This window comes from Neopelma chrysocephalum, unplaced genomic scaffold, assembly GCF_003984885.1.
Source record: "Neopelma chrysocephalum unplaced genomic scaffold, ASM398488v2 Primary Assembly neopelma1_43, whole genome shotgun sequence".
Taxonomy (NCBI): Eukaryota; Metazoa; Chordata; class Aves; order Passeriformes; family Pipridae; genus Neopelma; species Neopelma chrysocephalum.
This window is the reverse complement of record NW_020897702.1, coordinates 9,939,379-9,962,632: the sequence shown is the minus strand read 5'-3', so window position 1 is coordinate 9,962,632 and position 23,254 is coordinate 9,939,379. Positions and strand designations below refer to the sequence as shown.

The 23,254-nt window shown below is 37.6% G+C and overlaps 1 protein-coding gene across 1 annotated transcript in view; it reads right to left on the bottom strand.

Moving 5' to 3' along the window:
* Positions 1 to 497: 497 nt before the first annotated feature.
* The window catches only part of GUCY1A2 (guanylate cyclase 1 soluble subunit alpha 2), a 141,315-nt gene continuing 118,558 nt past the window's right edge, over positions 498 to 23,254 (bottom strand). The window contains exons 7-8 of the mRNA XM_027677300.1: positions 12,852 to 13,006; positions 498 to 1,987 (exon numbers count right to left, since the gene is read on the bottom strand). Coding sequence (XP_027533101.1) covers positions 1,780 to 1,987; positions 12,852 to 13,006 — 363 coding nt within the window. The 3' untranslated portion in view covers positions 498 to 1,779. The remainder of the gene's footprint in view (positions 1,988 to 12,851; positions 13,007 to 23,254) is intronic.

Below are 23,254 nucleotides of genomic sequence, written 5' to 3'. Positions count from 1 at the left end.
TAAGTTCAGATGTCTTTGGTAGGCTGAAGTCTGTACAGGTTCAAGAGGAAGATCTAACTGGATAATCTGGATAATATGGTGAAAGTTATTTACTTATTTTCATAACGTGTCTCACATCATGGCTACTAAATCCATAAGCAAACTCACTTCTGGTCTGGCTTAGATAAATGCAAAGTTTCTCATGCCTCCTAGTGCTGTTGAGTCTTACATTTGATTACAGTGAGCTTTGATTAGGCTCACATAAAGCAAAGCCACTTTGAATCACTGCACAAGTTTTAACTAACAATGTGCAAGTGCAGAACAACATCAGCCCACGTCAGTACAACCCCAAAGGCAGTACACCTACAGAGGAAAACTGTCTGCCATTATTTTGAAAAGGAAAATCTGAGAAATAAGCAATGCTGAAAATGTGCCTATTAGGGGACAGATACACATCTTGCTTCAACTGGATTAACTGAAGGAAATAATACTATATTTACAACAGCAAAGAACTGGACTTTTTTTTTTTTCAATTGACCTCGACTAATCTAAATCTTGAACTGCCATTTGCATTAACCAGGGAAAGTACTGCCTTCCTCTTTTTGGTGTTTTTTTGATCTTCATTAGATAAAGCAGGAGACCTTCAAGCCAATCCAGCAACACAGAAAATTTCCATATGAGCAATCATTATTAACAGATTGGATTTGAAATAATCAACCTGGACTAGAAGCACAAGTCCAAATAAAAAATGTGGAAAACTAGTACCCAGAGAGCTTCCAGTGTCTGCTGGAATTCCTCAGAATAAGTTTTCACAAGACCAAATTTTTAAAAAAAGTTCAGGGCTTCTACCAAAATTCAGTTTGACTGATAATTTAGAGGGCAAACAAGCCCCACTGAAGAGAACTTTTCTGTTTGTCCACACATTGATCTTCTGCACTTTGTTTGCATTGTTCTGGAAAGACTAGACATACAGCACTGTATGACAAATACTGAACATTATTTTATATAAGAAGACAATGCTCATCTAAAGCTTTAGCATAAACATCAGGTAAAGAGATTTACCAAAGTGGGGTCTTTTTCCTGTAAAATATTGGTATTTTTGTTGCCAAAAAAAGTCAAGAAATGCCTTCTTCCTACTTTTATAATAATACATTTGATAGGTAAAATGTATGAAATATACAGCAACTTCTTCTGAAAAGCTATCTAAGCTCACTCAGCTTACAGTATGTGGAATGCAATTATCCAGAAAGTGAAATATGTATAAAAATAGGTAAAATTCCTACAATATTTGTATTAAATTATAATTCCTCCTGCCAGGAAGGTTACAACAGCTCTACAGTACATGTATGAAATGCTTGTTCATAAAGTTAAAAAACATCATTACCTTACTGAAGAACACATTAAATGTAGGAATGCATAATCAGAACTGACTCTCAATTCTGCTTAGCTGGTGCAAATCTACAGAGAACCACCATTCTTTCTGCATAAAACAAAACCAACCTCTAATTTGAGAGTTGGGGTGTTGTTTCGTTTTGTTTGCCATAGAGGGGCCAGACTGAAGTTTGTGAAAGAAATTCCTCTGGAAGTGGAAATAAATTGCTTAATATTTTTTTTCCTATCTCCACTTTGCTTACTGACAGCAGTCACCCACCTTTTAAAACGATTATTGCCTGACATTTCATGGAGCTTTTACCGCCTGTTCAGAACAAAGCAGAGACATACAAAGAACTTCCAACTCCCCTGTCATGACCCAGTTCTGGGCTTGTGCTTTTTTGACGAGTCTTTGATCTGCAGCAGGCCTCATAGGCTAGTCTCCCGGAGGAACATGGTGCCAATGTTGTAAGAAACCTTTCTCACTCTGGCAGATGTGATGGAGGGTTTTGGTGGCTTCTGACCACTTCTGACCTCAAGGAAGTAACAGATCCCAGGAATTTCCTTTGGAAAGTTTTCTGGAAGCTCTTCACGGGAACGAGGGATAAAAATAAAATTTTCTTCCTTCTTCAAAAGCCTAGGGGGAAAAAAACAAAACAGAACAGAGGGATATAAATAAGTGCAAAACACATTCCAGAAACATCTCTTTGGAAAAGGTTGATTCCATGTAGTAACAAGTGAAAAATGAGTTAACAGTATTATGTAACATCTAAAGAAATCCTAAGTCTAGATCCTTAGCTGATATATATGTACTTATCATCATGAACTTCAAGGAGCTGTTGACTGAGATCAGCTGTGGGAATGGCCCCAAAAAAACATTCTCTGAAAATCAGTCTCAGCATTCAGAAAATAATGTACCAGAAAGGGAATTGAATTCATAATGATCATTGTCCATAATGTATCATTTCACTCAATTAAAACACTCCAGTCTGGCCAACTGGACAGAAATTAACATTTCAGAGTGATGACTACCACCATATTTCCTGCTAGAAAGCAGATATAAAGGTGGCAGTGCTTGGGAGCTCTCACAGATTAAAGCAGGGTGGTCAGTTTGTGCTCTTCTCATACACTGTAGTAGTGTATTTCATAAATTAGGGTCAAATACAGCAAATCCAGCTTCAACAAAAAAACAGAATAAAATCTGACATTATTCATCAAGAGAACCCGTGGGTTTAATCTATGCCATTTGGATGAGGTCAAAAAGGGATATAGGTTCACAGGAGCCATGAAGCCATCCTCCCAGCATGCCTGCTCAAGGGGTACAACATCACAGACCTGACTATACTGCCTTCTATACCCACAGCTTGGACAGGGGCACCCTGTGCTGGATTAGGAACTGGTTGGAGGGCTGGGCCCAGAGAGTGGTGGTGAACAGTGCTGCATCCAGTTGGCAGCCGGTCACTAGTGGTGTCCCCCAGGGATCAGTGTTGGGCCCAGTCCTGTTTAATATCTTTACTGATGATCTGGACGAGGGGAAATTTGCAGATGACACCAAGCTGGGGGGGAGTGTTGATCTGCTGGAAGGCAGGAGGGCTCTGCAGAGGGACCTGGACAGGCTGGAGAGATGGCCTGATTCCAATGGGATGAGGTCCAACAAGGCCAAGTGCTGGGTCCTCTACTTTGGTCACAACAACCCCATGCAGCGCTACAGGCTGGGGACGGAGTGACTGGAGAGCAGCCAGGTAGAAAGGGACCTGGGAGTCTGGATTGACAGGAAGCTGAACAGGAGCCACCAGTGTGCCCAGGTGGTCAAGAGGGCCAATGGCATCCTGGCCTGGATCAGGAACAGTGTGGCCAGCAGGACCAGGGAAGTGATTCTTCCCCTGTACTCAGCACTGGTGAGGCCACACCTCGAGTACTATGTCCACTTCTGGGCCCCTCAGTCCAAGAAGGATATTGAGGTGCTGGAGCAGGTCCAGAGAACAGCAACGAGGCTGGTGAAGGGACTCGAGCACAAGTCCTGTGAGGAGAGGTTGAGGAAGCTGGGGTTGTTTATCCTGGAGAAGAGGAGGCTCAGGAGAGACCTCATCACTCCCTACAACTCCCTGACAGAAGGCTGTAGCCAGGTGGGAGTTGGCCTCTTCTCCCAGGTAGCTATCAGTAAGACAAGAGGCCATGGTCTTAGGCTCTGCCAGGGGAGGTTTAGGTTGGATATTAGGAAGAAATTCTTTACAGAGAGAGTAATCAGACATCGTAATGGGCTGCTCAGGGAAGTGGTGGATTCTCTGTTCCTGGAGGTTTTTAAGATGAGACTGGATGTGACACTTAGTGCCATAGTCTAGTAACCACAGCAGTGTTGGATCAAGGGTTGGACTTGATGATCTCGGAGGTCTTTTCCAACCCGGTTGATTCTATGATTCTGTGATTCTGACATTTGTCATCTTTTTCATAGTGGAGAAATCTCTGTCTGGCTAGATCTGAAAATTTAGGGCTTCTTTATCAAGTATCTTCCCTAAAACTAGCTGGACTTGTAAAATAAAGAAAATAACTCTATACATTTTTGTTTCCAGTCAATTAAGTTAGTGGTATTCAATGCCTTCCTGTGTTGAAAAGAGCAGTTTCGAGACAAAGATAAATTCTGAGTACAGTTGGATATATGAAAGCATTCTTCCTCTTTTCCTCTCCCAAGATATTTATTCTTTCTCTCAATCAATCCGAAGGACAAAAACACATTGGGAAGGACTTTATAAGTTTTAGTGAATTTTGTAATAGGTGGTTTATTTAGTGTGTATAAAGTTGATTTCTGGGAAGTAAATGAATGAATAAATCCTGTTGCCAGAAGAATTTTCCAGGATTCTCAGCACATATAATGGCACTTCCATCATTGAGTATTTTTCATGGGTCTTGGCTGAGACAATTTGTGTGAGGTCATTGAAATATAAAGGCATTTTCTTTCCAGCTTTTAAATAATCACTTGGTTATAAATTCAACAATGGTTTTGCCTTTGAACTTCTGTGGCGGTCTTTGTTAGCATGTGGTTTGAAGGTCATAATTTATTTTCCAGATTGTCAATTTTATGATCAAAATAATGTAATCTTTTCTAAATTACACAAATGTTTGCAGAAGCCCCTACAGAGAGGCTTCTCTCTTTTCATCTCTGCAATGCTTGCAGTAAATATTTTGTGCTTCCAAACTACAAGGTTAATACACTGAAACAACTCTTTGCTTCAATGCTCCCCAAACTCTATTTCTGCACACAACGGCTGAAATCTTAAAACTTTCTGAGCTAAATCTGTAAGCTTTCACTGCAGTCACTCTTCCCCAAACTGACTATTCATTGTGAAGCATCTGGCCTTGCTAAAAATCAATCGTTTCCTTCTCAGAGCCTAACATTATCTAATTTTAATGACAGTTACACAAGTCTGAAACTGTAAAATATATATATTCATTGATTCAGGTCAGGGCTGGCACTGAGATTAATTGATATTTTACACAGTTTTCCTCCTAGAACAAAAGTGCATGATATTTATTATTAATCTTATTTTCATTTATTTGCTGAATTGTAATTTGGTTACAATGAAATGCTCCAGGACTGATGACTAACCGTTTAGTCCTTTCAAGATTACTCCACTACTATGGCTTGTGATAGACTCCACATCCCTGTATTTGATGCACTGCTCAATTCAGCCTTTTACCCTCAGAAATTCTCTAGTTGACTTATTGGAATAACATTTCAGCTCTCAAGCAAGCATGGCATAAAACCTTCTTTACCAAATGCTAATGGAAGCTACTCATGATCACATTCTATCCTAATAACTTTAGTTTATACTTTTTTTAAAAAAAAAGACATTGGCTCATGGAATAATGCTATTAGAAAGATTTTAATCATGATGAAAATGGTTTCTTGTTAGCATTCACTTAAAGAATAGGTTCTTAAACTCCTTAAATATGTTGCTCCTGACACTTGGTTTCCCAGTCTAAGAATGAGATCATGGTTCAGAAATTCCCTCTGATTTCTTACAGCTTTGTGTATACACCAAAGAAACAAGTTATCTGCATATTCTCCATTCATAGAACATTCTTCTGCAGGAATCTTCCCTCATATTTAGGGCATTCTTGATGTTAAAAAGAAAACAGTAGCAGCTGACAGCCATGGTCATTTTTAAGTTTCCTGTCTTCCTTTTCATGGGTACAAAGAACCCCAAAAGATACTTCTGCCAAGCAGCTGAATGAATAGTGCACATCCTCAGTGAGGACAAGGCCCAGCCACACAGTGGGGCACTGACTTTGGCTGGACACCAGGTGACCACCAAGCCACGTTATTCCATGCAATCATTTTTATACCTCCCCTCTGGCTCAAGGGAAGATCCAGAGTAAAACCTGGTCTGGAACATCTCCTGGGTGATGGCACCCGGTTCTGGTTGGTTTTCTCACCTTGTGGACCATTCTCAGAGTACTTTTTTTGTGATGAAGTCAGACTGCCTGTTGTGAAGCACAGTCTACCCTAAGTGCACAGTTTTATCCTTCACCTTCAAGAAATTATGTTGCAGCTTAAACTCTACAAAAAATGTCCCCAGACTGTCCCATATTCACTCAAGTGGCTGGATATACAATTTACAATTCAGTGCTAAAATTGTGAGGGTCAGGGTACTCAAGCATTCCTATAAATTGTCTGAAACTAGGTCTGCCTTCAGCTTATCTTCTTTGTTGATGATTCAGGGGAGAAAGAATTTCTTAAACACTGATTTCCAGCTGATTAACTTTGACACCATCCTCTTCTAACCTGATATCTTCTAAAACTGTCTAAATTCTTGTTCTGTCCTTTCCTTGGTGGAAGTGCTGCTGCTCTCAGACAGAGTATCTGAGAATTATCCCATTATTTTTTTTTATTTTCAAATCATCAATTTAAAAAAAGTCAGGAGGTCTGTGTGTGAATGCAATCATACTTAGTAGGAACATTGAAGAAGCTTTTAAAAGCTGGTTTTTTTTTTCATAGAAAAAATCACAGGATAATATTTCAAAGTATTTTGGCAAAAAAAAAGTCTCGTCTTCATCAGTGAGTTCCTATATTCAGAAAACTACAGAATCATAGAATATACTGAGTTGGAAGGGACCCACAAGGATCATCAAGTCTAACTCCTGGCACTGTGCAGGACACCCCAAGAGTCACGCCATGTGCCACAGACTGTCATCCAAATGCTTCTTGAACTCTGTCAGGCTTGGTGCTGTGACCACTTCCCTGGGGAGCCTCTTCCAGTGCCCAATCACGCTCCGGGTGAAGAACCTTTCCCTAATGTCTAACCTCAGCCTCACCTGACACAATCCTCCGGTCCTGTCACTGTTCGGCAGAGAGATCAGTGTCTGCCCCTCCTCTTCCACTCATGAGGAAGTGGTAGACTGCAATGAGGTCTCCTCTCAGTCTCCTATTCTCCAGGCTGAACAGCCTCAGCCACTCCTCATAAGGCTTCCCCTCCAGACTCTTCACAATCCTCGTAGCCCTCCTTTGGATGCTTTCTAATGGCTTAATGTCTTTTTTATATGGTGGTTCTCAAAACTGCCCACAATATTCAAGGTGAGGCTGCACCAGGGCAGAGCAGACCAGGACAATCCCCTCCCTTGACTGGCTGGCGATACTTTGCCTGATGCTTTCCAGGACATGGCTGGCCCTCCTGGCTGCCAGGGCACTGTTCACTCATATTCAACTTGCCATCCATCAGGAATCCCAGATCCCTTTCCGTGGTACTGCTTTCCAGCCTCTCATTCCCTAGTCTATACCCACAACCAGGATTGTCCTGTCCCTGATACAGAATTGCTATTGTAATGCCAAAAATCAGTGCACTTGGTTCTAAACTTTGGTGGGTTTGAATTTCTCCCTCAGTTTCTATGCATGCTAGAAAGACCAGGAGACTAGAAGAAAAACCCCTAACTATGTCTCTAAGTAACTTCACGTTGTATTTGTTACTTTTTTAACTACAAAAGTTTATGTATTGGTGTTTCTCCTTTATACAGATCAATTGTAGTAAGATTAGCGAAGACTAGCCATGATTTTTAATGGAATATATTGTATACTCCATGTAGCTCAGGATGGTAAGCGTCTATCTCTGATCTTTAATACTTTTGTTTCTCACCTACCTAAGCAGAAAGAATACTGGGTCTCTGCCCTCTGTTTGGGACTTAGGGAAAAAGGCTCAGTGCACAGGATTGCGTCATCACTAGGAAAAGGCCTCAGGCTTTGCATTGATGTAACAGTGCTGGCCTCAGGACTTGCCTGGATTTGTCTTGGCTTGAGCTTTTTGTAGTTCTAGCAGTTGTGTAGCCGTCAGATGACTATTGCCTAAACATGTTTTAGCTTTACATTAGCTGTGTGAAACTGCGCTGTAACATACACTGTTAACTAATGAACAGTGATCTCACACACAGATTATTCTGTGTAGAGTGAACTACCTATGGACCTTGAATAAAAATACAAGCACAAGCATGGCTGGGCAACAGAGGCCCCAGGACCATAATCATACCCACTATGGGGCGGTGCAGCCTCATGGAAGCAGATGACACTGGGAACAGAAACCCAAGAATAAACCAGAACATTTTGTCTACACTTTTAATACTGTAATTAGACTAATAATAATTTTTTGTCTCCATGTATAAGGTGTGTACCAGTTCTGTCCATAACTAAATTGTCTGTCCCTCAACATTTCTTGAAAGCATACAGTTAACTGAATAACATAAAAACGAACAGTTTTTTAGAGAATGCTCCAAAATAATCTGAAAAGACTGAATCTGAATCAGAGTCTTTATAGATCAAATTTGAACAATGTTTCTAAAAGAAATAAAATGCACTACAGCAAAGGAAACTATGCACTCCCTTCCTGGAGAGCAAACCTATTGGTTTGTCCATATGAGGCAGAAAAATATAGATGTAGATATAGATATGACATTTAGGAAAAGTAATATATATGAATAGACATAACCTGTAAGAAAAAGAATTTGATTAGAAAAAAAATCTATAAGGAGTTTATAGAAATACTTCTCTAATTACCTAAAACTTCTTTCATACAACTTTCTGTGAAATAACTATTAAAAACATATACAAATTCTGCAGGGTTTAATCAATTTTAAAGGCTGAGAAGCAATTTAGGCAAGTGAACACACAGTGACCTCACTCAGCTCAATAGGGAGGTACACTTGGGTTGCTCTCTCTCCTAAATCAAGATAAAGATGTGGGATACAGGCTGTTCAACTCTGTCTAAGCTCAGATCACAGATGTATCACCCAGCATATGATAATGGAAAGTATCTGTACGCAACACTCAATTTCAGAAGCACATTCTCCACAAGGGAAATGCGTGATGGAAAAGACTAGAGGTAGAAAGAACAGGAAAAAAATAATTTCATTTTAAACAGGAGTTACTTGATAAATAGCAACAATTGTGTTTACTTGCTTTTGATAACTGCTTAGAAATCTCAAGACATTACATTGCAACACAACTAGGAAAACAAGATGAATGTTGGTATATTATATTAATATCCCATAAAAATAATTATTCAAGGCTGAAACAAAGAATTAAAAAATATTTAATCTCTCTTCTGTGCGCAATAGTTTTATAAATCTCATTGTGCTTCCTTCCTGAGTACGGAAAATAGGGTAATTCTATTCAATTCAGGATAAAGTGGATGAATTAAATAAATCTTCAGCTGATTCTTTTCCTATTCCTTCCTGTCCACATGTTTAAACAGAGACCAGTTTGAGATCTTCTACTTCCTCTCCAGTTTCCACATGTTCCACTGGAAGTTTTACCAGTGCTGTTCCAGTGATTTCATTTCACAGTGCTCAGTGATTCAAAGCAAACAGGGCTCTGTGATCCTTCTGTCAAAAGATCTGTCTGAGTTTAGAGAACGAGATATTTCAAACAGAAGTTAGGTTTCAGATTCAACAGATTCTAAGTTCACCTTTTTAAAAGATGCTGTTGCACACATTGCAGAGCTCTGCCCAGGCAGGTGTGACTGGAGCAAGGCTGCCCCAGGTTCACTGTTGCTGCTAGGCAACAAATATCACATCTTGTATTTATAATTTTAGACTATGATTCTTACTTAGGCAGATTACAGGCTTGCAGAGAAGTGTCTGAAACCAATAATAGATATTCTGAAGTGTGATTATTATTTGAATGCTAATGACGCTTTATGATGCATAAACTTTACTGTAAAATGAAAGCTGATAAGTATGGGACAAGTTTCTACTATCTGCATACTTTATAAGCACAAAACTTGTATGCCAGTAGTTTCATTTAACTGAAAATTCTGCTATTTTCATACTGATTGCAGAACTATCTACTGTGGAAAACATTGCTTCCTAGATAATAGAAATATTAACTGAGTACACAGCAGCACAGTATAATAAACATAAGTATTTAATAGAATACAAAGTCAAATATAAAGGCATTTCAGTTTGTGATGAACCACTTTATTTGTGTACAGTGTACTCATGCAAATTATATTCAAGAAAAGTTATATAAAGATGTATCAGATCACTACTTGTTTATTTGGACGGTACCAGAATATTATCTTCAAACCTCCTAGATCACTTTCAGCAGCTCCGAATAATTCTGCTCCTTAGAGTATTTCATAATTGCAGTCTCTCCTGGCCACTGTGTCAGCAGTGTCAATTTTTTACTTCTTCTCTCTCTGTTTTCAAGCTTTCAACCATGCCAGAAGGTATGGTTTGAAATAGCCTTTTCAAGTTGCCCCATGCACATTCATTTTATCTTCTCATGTAATCTCTGAAGCCTGTAATGTAAAATTGCTCCTAGCCTGATCATCACTACTTTTAGCCATTTACCTTGAATGATAACTGCCTCTTATTCAAACACATTTTCTTGGCATTTCTTCTTCCTTTACCTGTAATCATGCATTTAGTTTGCTACTTGCACTTAAAGTTCTCTGAATCAAGCATTGAATTTGTTCAGCACATAACAGCAGATTGTTTACAGAGTACAAAAAGTGCAGATAAATACCAATAATTCCATATTTTGCTGTGTTTTGTTTTGCAATTTTATGTTACAGCATTATTACAACATCAATCACTTTTCTATTGTCTTCTCTTTTAGAAGCAACAGTCTAAATCTGTAACTTTCTGGAAGATAAGCATAGACATGATAGTCATATAAGGTGAAAATTTGGCCATCTTGAAACAAATGGTCATATTCCTACTGGATTTCTAGGATTAAAGGGAAGTGAAAAAAACCTGGAAGATACAAAACTTGAGAAAATCTGACTCACGTTATGCTATCTAGGACCTAGTAAGAATGTTCTCCAAACCCAGGTTACCCACATTTGACTTGCTATGGTACAGTATGACCAATGGCAGCCAGGTAGAGGTGAGAGAATCCATCTTCTCTGTGCTACAATGCACTAGGAGTCAGATAAAGGGCAGCATAAAAGCACAGATTTCTAACAAACTCCATAACAGATTTCTAACAAACTCCATAACAGAAGCCCACAAACTAGATTTCAGAACAAACTTTTTATCGGCAATGTGATGAAAAAAAAAAAGCAACCATGGAATCATAGAATAGTTTGGGTTGAAGGGACCTTTGAAGGCCATCTAGTCCAATGCCCCAGCGATGAGCTGGGACATCTTCAACTAGATCAGGTTGCTCAACAGCGACCACAAACCTGTGTGTCACAGAGGAGGTACCATATCATTCATAATCAAACTCTACAGAACTGGCACTCGTACACTGAAAGTGACTCTGGCTCCAGTATGAAAAGAAGGGAGTTTTGTGATCGTTAGTTCCCCAAATGTACATTAGTTATATTTCCACAAAACTGCCTGACTCACCAGTTTCTTCTCTCAGGGACAGAAATATGAGCAAGCAACACCATAGCCTTGAGTGAAATCACACCCCAGAACCACATTTGTGAAGTACTACGATCTCTTCTGAAAAAGTATGGACTGCACTTTCAGAATATCTTGAAGACCACCTCAAGTTGGAGAACATTCCTTTTTAAGAACTGATCCTGTTCAAGGAAAGTTCAGGTCCCTGTCATAGGGCCTTGGTTGCTTTTTGCCAGAACGAAAACCTCCATTTGTATAAAATTAACACCAAAGGCCCTGTTACTGTGTAACTTTTATAACTGGCACCCAACCGGTGAACAATCTCATGCTGATTTTTCAAACAATGTTCTACAGGGTTTCTCCTATCCCACAGTGGAAGACCAGGACCAAAGGCAGTAGAACACTATCTGAAAGGTCCCAAGGACAATTTCTTTTCAAATGACACCAAGTTGCAAATAGAAATTTCCTATATATTTATTGAATTTATTTTTATTTAAATGAAAACATTTTCTATAAACAATAGTAGATTGGGTCTATCTTTCTCTTGCATGTTACCAGACAACTCTATCAATCTATGTCTGTTTGCTTTATGATACAAAGCCTATTCAGTTATTCTGCCTCTTGTTCAATTTGCTACACTTGCTCCATTCTCAAAATCTGATCTCAAGTGAATGGGATCTTCAGAAGAATGCCATTTTATGCACTAGTTTAATTACTTTTAATTTTAGTTTCTGACTGATTCATATTTTAGCACACCAGACACTTCAATTCTGGAGGAAGAAATCCCATTTAAAATTTTTATTTACAAAGATAAGTATAGGAAAAAATTGATATTCACAGTTCTGAATAGGAAAAAAACTAAAGAAAAGCAATATTGTTTCAACAACTGTATACAGATTTACCACACAGTTTCAAAACCTGAGCAAAACCTTACTTCAGAAAATTACTTCAGATATAAAACACTGGAAAAGAGCAAGATTGAGATCTGCCAAAAAAAAGTGAGTACATCAGCTGTAATCCAATCAGTAGAAACTCTAATAATCAAACTGTCAAATTTGAACAATAAGGAACACTTTATTTAGGAGCTGTTCCTCATAACCAGATTTAATCAAGCCTTCTCTCTATTTGCATAATTTCTTCAAAGAACGAGGGATAATGCTTTGCCATTTTCAGTCTTTTTTCCTACATTAAGAGTATGTCTCTTTAAAGTGCTAAATAAGAAATTTTGTCTTCAAGAAAGCATAAATACTCTTTGAAAGCTTGGCCTTACTGGCAAAATTAGAGACTTTCTTCTGAGCCAATGGGAATATCCTTCCTTTCGTGAACTGTGTTTAGTGGGTGGAACGCAAATCCTTAGCCAAAAGCTGTAATAGTGCATAAAACTATGGTGCTTTGGGAAATGTCTCCCCCTTTTTCTGTTACATGTTATTTTAGGCAGAAATGGCTAGCTGTTCTGTTGTGCCTCCTTGCCTCCCCTGCCTGACTTCTTTGCATATTCTAATGCAAACTTGCAAAAGAAAGACCAACATCCCCAACAACCTCTTTCCAGTTGTCCTGATGCCTTGATGACTTTCTGTTGAAGTTCATGTGTTGAGGACAGAGCATGTTACAAGATCAAACTCAAAACAGGCTGAAAGACAGATTATGAAAAGCCTAAGAGGACTTACTGGTATGTGGTGGGACTGACATTGATGCGGCGTGGGTGACTTCCTGACTCGAACTTGCTTGCAAGGGTGACATTGTTCCCAAATAGACAATAGCGTGGCATTCTTACACCAACGACGCCAGCCAGCACTGAACCTGAGTGAATGCCTATCCTCATCTGGAAAAAACAGGAGATCCATGTCAGTCTGTTTCTCCTGTGCTGCCCACAGTTATGTCATTAGCACTTATTTATAAGCCAGTCACAGTAACACTTTAAAATTAATAATAAACCAAAGAAGAAAAAGTGAAGTGGAAGAAAACATTCTTCTATTCCTCTACCTTAAATCAGTTGCAGTTAAAAGAAAAAAGAACAAAAACACGATTATCTTTTTACTAAAACTATTTTCTTCTTCTATGCACATTTGCTGGAGACTATGACAGTCAAAACAGGAATCGTGAACAGAACAGGATGGGATCATCCAGTTCAATATCAGACATCCAATTACACAAATAAAACATTACTGAGGGTTATTTTCACCACCACTTCTAACACAGGCTTTAAAGTAAGACCCAATTTTTCTCAAACTGGCAGAAAGAGTAGTAAAGTGGAGTGAACGAATAAGGTACTTTTATCTTCGTATTTTTCTTCCAAACTCTTCAGGGTCTAAGGTCTTTCTCACTTTGTCAGACAGATATTGCAATGGTGAGAACACTGAAGATTGAGGCACCAATGATTTTTAAAGTAATTGTATCCTCCTCCAAATAAGGAGGAATAAATCCCCAGCAAATTAAAAAAACCCATGTGATTATTCTAGCAATCATCCCCTGCAACTGCCTGAGATGTGGCAATTACATTGATTTGTAAAGCTCAGAGTCACCATCCAAGTTTCTTTCAGAATGAATAAACAGAGATTTATTCTGCATACATTTTAGCTACCAATTGTGTTTGCTAAGAAAATATTTTTTACAGGTAGAAGGGTCTTTTTCTCTTGTTAATTTTATAATATTAAAAAAATGAAAGAAGATATTTCTATCTTCTGAGGATACTCTTGCTCATAGCAACTGGATTGCTGTAAAACATAAAATGTGAAGAAAATAAATAACAGCTACTAAAACAAAGAGTCTGATGGGGTATCAATTAGTGATTCACCTAACACTATACTCAATATGGTCCTTTGATTTACTTAATTAACAGTTATTTCACTGTGCTTTTGTCTATCAATCCCTATTTTTTAATAACAAAATACATACTTACTCAAATACAAATAAAAAAATAATTGTTACCCCTTTTTAATGTGAACAAAATGCCAGCATTTTATAACATTGGTGTCCATGAAGTTCTACGGACATGTAGGACCCCACATTATTTCACTGACTATGTTTCTTCCCATGTGGTCAAGACTTTTACCATACAGCTAAGCATTTTTAATTTTGTTCCTCTCTTATATGTCACAGACAACAGGTATACAATTATATCTGCTATACACTAAGCTAATAATATCTCTATACACTAAGCCCATGCATAAACTAAGAACATGTTCTGCATTCAATGTGATACTACTTCCAACATTCTCACAGGCAACATAAAACCTTCAATCTTCATCATAATGTTGTTAATTACAGACTAGGTTGTTCAGTGGGGGTTTTTTCCTTCTTTTTCTTTCTTCTTTTCTTTTTTAAGGTTGTGAATAAGTAGCACTCGATTTAATTGAACTTTCAAACCTTAACTATGGTAAATGAGCAAACAGCCCTTCTCAATATAGATGAGGTCAGTACTTGCCCTCAGCAGAAAGTCTTGATCACATAACACAAGTATGCTGTCAACTTTCAATAAATAATAAAGAACCTGTTTACAATGCCTTTTTCCTGTGAGATGGGAGACAGATTAGTTATTTTGCACTCAATTTTAAGAACAGAGCTAATGATACCTATTTGTTCCATTACTACTCTGCACATTTATTTAAAAATCACAAATATACCACTTGTTGTGACTTCTAGGGCACATTCAAACACATGTGAAGGCCAGATTAAAACTGTATGAAAAAGTACTGGGTTTGTTTTAGTATACATTAAAGTGGAAAGAAAATTGGATAGCAAAATGTACTAAAAAATAAAATTTACTTTTGCAGTATATGCAGTGAAAGTTAAAGTTGTTGTTGGTTGTTTTTTTTACTTTCATTGTCAAAGTGTTTCCCTTTACATGGCCACGTAGTTTTTTATCATTCGGTGCTACAGCGACAGAGGACTTCCAAAGGATTTCCAAGTCCATCAGGATTTTCAAATTCTCAGTGGCAAACATTTAGTCACTCTTGAAGAACACAAACCCCACTCACACAGTAAATGCTTTCAAGATCTTTTCTCATGATTGTTTCAAAAAGACACTGGGAAAATAAATGGCCTTTGTGGTTATGACTTCTGCTCTGCAAGTGCCAAGGAAGCCAGATATTACACAATCAGACTTGCTGAAAAAAATTCAAGCTGATACATCACTCTTAATATAAAATATTTTCCTTTGCAAAGTTAGGTAAATAAAGCTAAACCTATGCCAACTTCCATGGAAAAATTGCATCAGGGAACAAAAATACATGGACATTCAAAATTTCACTCAGGAATACACAGGTGAGATCTTCCGTGAACTGTTTGAATTTCAGAAGGGATGAGAAAAAAAAAAGAAAGGAAACAGCTTTTGTATTTAATATAGTGTGTATCTAAAGAGATTTTAAAAACTCTTGGTTTGGGTGAGTACATAACATTTTGTCTTCTATAGTATCTTCAGAGATTTTTAAAAAACATGTTCATACAATAAAAAAGGTAGATATTCTCACAAACACAGGTTAAACTACATAGAGCAATTGATGAGAGTGTCAGAACCTGACATTTTCATCGGGTGCAAGACAGTTCACATACATTTTCTCATTAAACCATAGAGATAACTGCCTGATACAAGACAAAATTACACCAAGAGTGGCTTACAATAAAACTCCACTTCTGCTTCATTATATGGTTCTCTATAAGAAAAGAGCCTGCAACACTGATGCTATTGCTGCGAAGTATTCCTTAGTGTGCCTTCTTATACTGAGAATAACCATCATATTGGTCATATACTACTTTTTAGTGAAATATGTTTTCATAAAATTTTCTTTTCCAGGTTTGATTTTGTCTGCAGATGCATTGTTCTGTCTTTTTCCTCATTGAGTTGATAAGTGTTGTGTTAAAAGTTTAAGGCTCTTTTTTACAAAGGAAGAAAATGTGTGATCAAACTATTAGCAACAAGACACTTATTGAGTCACATCAGCCTTTCACATTACCTTTGCAAATAGAAATTTTTCTTTGCAGGAAAAGAAAATCTGCCTGGAGTATAAAACTTACAACAATAATAAAAGTTATACATGTATAGTTATAGTTCCCAAGGCATATTGAACATGCAGCCCATACCAATGCTTTCCCAGAACATTTACCATTAAAGATTAGTAACAGCATATAAAGCACAAATTAGGTGACAACACTAGGATGCATTATTTGTCTATAATAACTTTATTCCTTTTAATGTATGTGTAGTATACATTATATATATATTATGTTATACTTAAATGGAGCATTTTTAATAAAATTCATGCTCTTCATCTGTACCAACTGCTCCTTTATATGTCGCTAATTATTTGGCTAATGATAAAAGGATTTGGCTAATGATAAAAAGGCAGCATGTAACTGAAATTGAAAGTTCAGAGGCATTATGCATACAAATAGAAATACAGCTCTTTGGAAACTATCACCATGAATAAAAACAACCAGTAAGTAACAGTCCCCCAACAGTTAAGGAACAGTGAAGAGACAAGGCAAAAGACATTTCTAGAACAGAATACTGGAAGGCACAATGGTGAATGAAACACGAACATGCGTGAAAAAGAGCAAGACAGCCATGAGAGATCTTTTAGATAAAGAGGAACAACTTGAATTGGGTGCATTGGAAAGATTTAGAATGAAAAATGAGAAAAAAAGATTAACAAATCCGATCTTTGCAAGAACTGTGGTAATAGTGAGGTGGAGAAAAGCTGATATGTCAGAGTCGTAAAAGTAAAGCAGAGTGCATTGATCAGCGTAGGATGGGAGGAAACACATAGCTATGTGGAAAGCAAAAGAAGCTACCAAAACCTGTAAGGAAAAAGTAGCAGTATTTGGATATTTCTTACAGGATAAGGTACAGAGAGCAGAAATGGCTAATACCTGAGTGACAGCAGGATAGTGGTTTTGTTTAACAGTGATAAAGAACCACGGAATCACAGATCTGCTGAGTTGGAAGGGACCCACTAGGATCACGAAGTCCAACTCTTAGCCCTGCAAAGGACTATCCCCAAGAGTCACATCATGTGCCTGAGAGTATCATCCAACATTTCTTGAACTCTGTTAGACTTAGTGCTGTGATCACTTCCCTGGGGAGCCTAAAAGATAAGGAGCACTAAAACTATGGTCATCATTTAACAGGGAAATGACCCAGAAGTGGTATTAAATGAGAACTGCTAGTCCGGACTGGACTGTGAGAGAAAAGTCAAGAACAAACAGGAACAGAGATGAACAACACAAAAATATTTGTTCTTTTTCTGAACTGAACATTCTGTTACTGTGTTTTTCTGATATGCTGAATCTTAGAAGAGTTGTGTGTTACCCCTTTACACCTCCTCATTGCCAAATCATGATTTTCCTCTTTTATATCTAAAAGAGCTGGGATTTTTGTTTTGTTTAGCTTTGTTTTGTTTTTATCTGATATGCCATTTCAATTACTTTCAACAACCTGAACGCCTCCTTAGGCACCATAGTGAAAACTGCACTCATCCATCACTATTCCAAGTTAGATGAGAGTAAATGCCACACTGAAAATTCACAGTCCATCTACACTCACTTTATGGTGAAGAGGCAAAAATATTGTAATAGCAGTAAAGGAAGACATTGGCATGCCTGAAGTAAATTTCCTAATTGCTTCTTTATTTCTTAATAGATTTTTCTGTTAATCAGTATACTCACAATAAAAAAAATTGAGTAATTTTCTTTATGTTTAAAGATCTTGAACTTTTTCTCTTTTGAAACCCTATTGAAAACGCATTCTCCTTCCCTCTCCTCATTTCCCCATATAATTTTCAAGGCAAATATTAAAATGCAAGTGGAAAGATACCCTTCTACAACCTGATAAGTAGCACTTGTCTACTCAAGAACTTTTATAAAACCTCCTCAAATCTTAAAGTTTCTGACCATTGTATGTCTGCATGTTGATAATCAATAGAAGATGTTTAAAACCTTACTTCCAGTCAGTCAAAACTGAGACATTGCATTACAAGACTTAAAAATGCTTCCTTTATTAATTAGACTACAGAACAATTATTCAAGCTGTAATGACTCCTGAAAGGAAAATTAACTGGTTTTTTAATTATTCCTCAAGCTTCTTAAGTACGCGGTGTTGTGTAAAAGTATCTGCAGTCTTTGTTAAGAGATTACAAATCTATTTTAAAAAGCATGACCTGTGCTTAATTCAGAAGAAGAGAAAAGAGACTAATAGGCAACAGCATGACGAATTGCATAAGGGTGTGACTAAAGAATGATTTCTGAGTTGAAAAGAAAAGTCTCTTGTGGACAGTATTGAAAGGCAAAGTAGGAAAAAGAAGAGCCAGTGGGTACTTTTCCTTTTTGTCTGCCAGTAAAGAGTAATTGATACCAAAACATGTAAGCAGACTTTCCAATTCAAACCAAAGGTTAACATGTAAGCTGTCTTCTGATAAGCAGAGGGCAAAAATACATGCTCATTTCCAAAATTCTCTCTCTGCAACAAGTAATTTTTAGTTCAGGTATTTCCTGAGCCAAAAGAAATTCTTTTTGTAGAGAAAAGGTGTTTGTTTTCACAGTTCCTCCTCAAATATGAACTATGATAACATTTCAGCACACATTGTTTCTTCCCACCACACACACGGGGAGAAGGACCTTAATAAACAGTTCTCACACTCTGAAGAACATACTTCCATGCTAAAAAGAGAAGTCTCAGGTTGCCTCACAGGTTAACTGCATCCAGAAGGACACAAAATCCATTTTCACAGAATTGTCTGCCTTACGCAGACACAGATGAAAGAGCAAGGGCAGGCTGGGAAGTAGGTGACACAGTCTGGAAAGCTGCCACAGGCAGAAGTGATCCCCCACTTCGCAAGCCTGGAGCTCTCCAAGCCTCAATAATGTGATGGACCGACAGTTGCTCAAGGCTTTGTGCTGAGCTGGTGGAAGAGCTCAGGGCTGGTGCAGGGCAGTAGCTGTATGAAAATAGTTTCAGGCACACGGATGTCCCAAGCCAGCAAAGCATTTTAATACAACAGGAACCTGGATCAGGACTTTTGATGTCAGTTTTAATAATGTACATGGATATCCGTACAGTAGTATTTCTCAGAAAAAAGCACTCCTAACTTTCTGCCCTAACATACTAAGTGATACTCTGTGTTTCAGTATAGGCCTTTTCCCTTCTGTCCTTGCAGTGTCCTTCAGAAAGGAAAAAATCACCTCTTCCAATGTTTCAGCTATTAGTCCATGATGCGCTGCCAGATCCTTTCAAACAGAACGTGCCAAATTCTGTAAGATGTTTTCTGCTCTAATATTTTCTAGCAGCTTCTACAACAGTGCTATCTCTAAATCTCAACATATGCCTTACACAGGGACATTTACTTGTGAAACATTAACATAAAATAGACTGTACATAGCTCAGAGGTCTAAAATCAGGGCCACACACTGGTGAGTCAATGTGCCTTTCTGCTCCTTCAAAGAACAGGACTGACAGCTATGTCCTGACATATGCTTTAGTGTGTGGGTTATCTGTATTCTTAGATAGATTTATAAATATCACAGTGTCTTTCTGGAAAGGGACATATGACAGTATAGCTCACTACAGAATTGTTGCCAAGGAACAGACCTGCTCAGAGAAAAATTTAGATCAATTGAATTTCAGAAGGTGTTCTATAGAACTAAACTACAGGATATATTTTCCCCCTATTTGAAAAACATTTGGAAAAATGAACATTTAACTGTTTTCTAATGAGAATTTCCTAGATTTCTTACTCATATAATTATTCAACCCCTCTGAAGCAAAAGACACAGCAAATTATACAAGGACAATGAAAAATAAAATAATGAACTAATAAATATTGAATGCCTTGGGATCAATAAATCTATCTTAAACAGTTACTGGGTAAAGCAATCATGTGGTTTGTGTAAAAGACATACAATTAAATTATAACCAACATGATGCCCATTACATACATCCCTGCACTACTGTCTTGGCATACAGTCATTTCTACTGAATGTGGAAAAAGGAGCTATGAAGCATTTCATATCTACATAAAGTCCTAGTCTTGAAGGATGAAATTCTTTTTCTCTTTTCCCTTAATTTCTTCCACTATGATCTAAATTAGCCCTGCTTCGAATAATGGTTGAATTAGCTGACCTCCAGAGGTTCCTTTTATTTCATGATTCTATATTTCATACCCCATGATGAAAAATTACACACCTGCGAGTCTTCATCATCAGTATGAGGTAAAATTAGATTAAGTGAAAATCAAAAACAAAGATTCAGACTAGTTTCCGGGGCTCCTTAGTTCTAGCATCAAAGGAAAAGTTTATATCAGGGCAAAGTTTTTTGAGCCAAATTCTGTCATGAAGCACCATGTCAGTTCACTGTGGCACTGTGCAGGGTCTAAGTTAGAAGAGGACTTGGGTCATCTGTAAGAAAACATCTGACCTGAACTTATTTACTGGGGAGTGTGGGTGTGGGTGTGAGTGTTACATGATGTAAATGAGAATATTTAGAGTTGCTAAAGAAGAATAAGACCTATATCCTTCCCCTAAGATTCAAATGAAGAAATATTAAAATTACTGTTCATAAGCTGCTTCTAACTCACCAATAAACCATTGCATTTCACTTCTCATGGAGCATTTAATCAAAAACACTTTTTATTGTTTTCTTTAAATAGTAATTTCCACAGTAAGAATTTAATTACTATGTGAACCCGTGTGTTCAGGCACTTAAAAAAGTGCTAATCATTCACACAAGCCCACACAGCAGTGGAGGATTTTTCCCAGCCTCCTCTCCACTGACACCCAAAAAAGAAAAAAATTCATCAGAAAGTTCTCTTTGATCCCTAGTGTAGGAGGACATCTTTGTCTCACAGTGCCATCATATGACATATACTGAATGGATTGGGTGATACTTTAACAAGGATAAATGACACATGCTCAAAATATTTGAGAGAAAAAAAAACTGTATTAAAAAAACAAAAAAAGAAAAAAGTTTGACCTAAGGGTTTTAACCTTAACAAACAACCTTTGATACTTTTGCTTATTTAGTCATTTGAGGTAGATTTCACCTAATTTCAACCACCTGGAAGTTATCCAGCTCATTTAAGTTAGATTTCTAGACTCCTACTAAACCAAGGAGGTAAATAACCTCAGGGCTGCAACTCTTCACATTCTAAAATTGGCACCTAAGAGAGGCTGAATCAATCAACTCCTGAAGCTGTCTAACTTTCCTGGTTGGACAGATAGGGACATTTAACGGTAAGTTCAGCTTGGACATCTCATGTACAGACAGCTAAAGAAAGGTGAGATGAAGCCAACTCCCAGACTGGCAAAGCTGACACACTTTCATCTTCTTTGCTTAAAATGAGCTACACTCCTCTGCGTAAATCATCAGAGAAACAGGTGTTGATGGAAAGGATTCCATCAGAAGATCGCTCTGTTTGTAGAACTGCAGAAATTTCTTCATGTATCTTAACATAATGATCTTTGAATCTAGCCTGCAATCTTTTAAATTGTAAAATGAAATGACCTTTCAATAGAAAAGTCATGCTTCATCTTTTGATCATACTATGTGCTTTTATGCATAGATGAAAGTTAGGTTTTTCAGCTTTGGGAAGAGCTTGAAACTGATCAACAAGTATCTGCTACATAGCAGCTTTAAAATATAAACACTGACTTATAAGAATCTTACAGATTTACTACTAAAAGTAACCTTATGCAGCCTATGTACAATAATGATCAAGACTCTTCCCAATGTTTCTACACTATCAATGACACCTACATTGTTGCCTATGCCATTTAAACATCTGCCACTTCAAGGTGTTTTAATACCTTTTGCACAAAGAGGAGATAGATTTTAAGTGTGTAGTTTCTACCGGATCCCCCAGCTTCTCGCAATCAGCAGCAAAGCAAACATAATCAAGATAAAAAAAATTATTGAATTCCCTCCTCCATATGGACACTCTAGACATGACAAAAAAAAAAATCAATTGATGAGGTTTTGCAAATATACCTGTTCTTAGGTTGGGAAAAGTGGAGAGACTAGTTCCTTTAGCACCTCTCAATGTAACAAAAAATATATCCAATTAAGTTGTTCAAAGAACAACTGGACATGGCAGTTAGGGCTATGGTCTAGTTGACAAGGTAGTGATTGGTCAGGTAGGTTGGGCTTGATCTCAGAGGTCTTTTCTAGCCTAATTGATTCTGTATGATTCTGTGACTCTGTGATATAGACAAATACCAGAAACAAGTCAACATATGCCCTTTTTGAAATAGAGTAAATCAAGGACTGACTACATGGAAAGATAAAAGGCTAAGAAAACCCCAAGCTGTGCATAAAGAATGTTAAGTGTTGCAGGTTATAACAGCTAAAAACTGTTTGCTTCCTTGTGAAGAAACTCAGAGCACTGCTACCATCATAGAGACTTGAATACTAGATGTGGAGCATGATCACTCTTCCTCATGCTCAGCTAAAGGATAAATTAGTTTGTAAAATATTGAAAGTTCCCACATGACAGCTGGGGCATACAGATGCTTTATACCATATATATTCCAATGTTTGAACAGCTCACTGTATTAGATCATGCTTAAACACCTCACTCTAAAATGATAATGCTGATGTGTTCCTTTGCTAGTTCACCAGTTTTATTTTAAGAACTTCAATTTCTATGGACTGAATGCAAAACAATGTAAGACCTAGATCACAACAATGATTTTTGTAGAATTTACCCTATTCTTATGCCTGGAGCAAGTCTCCACAGCTGGCGGGTAACAATTAGCCTAAGAGGCAATGGCAATTGCATATGAAGACAAAAGAGGCTCTGTGACTGCATGGATCCTATAAACAGGAGTCTAAGACTCCACCTTGGCTATAATTGGAAAGGGGGTTATTAAAACTCCTTATTGGCCTTTGTACTTCACCATCACAGAGCTTCAGATTTGTGCAGGGAAAGTGAATTTCCTCCTCAGTGAATTCAAAACACACATTCACATAAAATAATTTTTTTGAAGTCTTTCAGACAGGCAAATCCACTGCGTTGAGAATAACTACTTCATACAACAAAGGGAATGAGCATGAAGTGAAAGGCTGCTGATTTGCACTGAACTG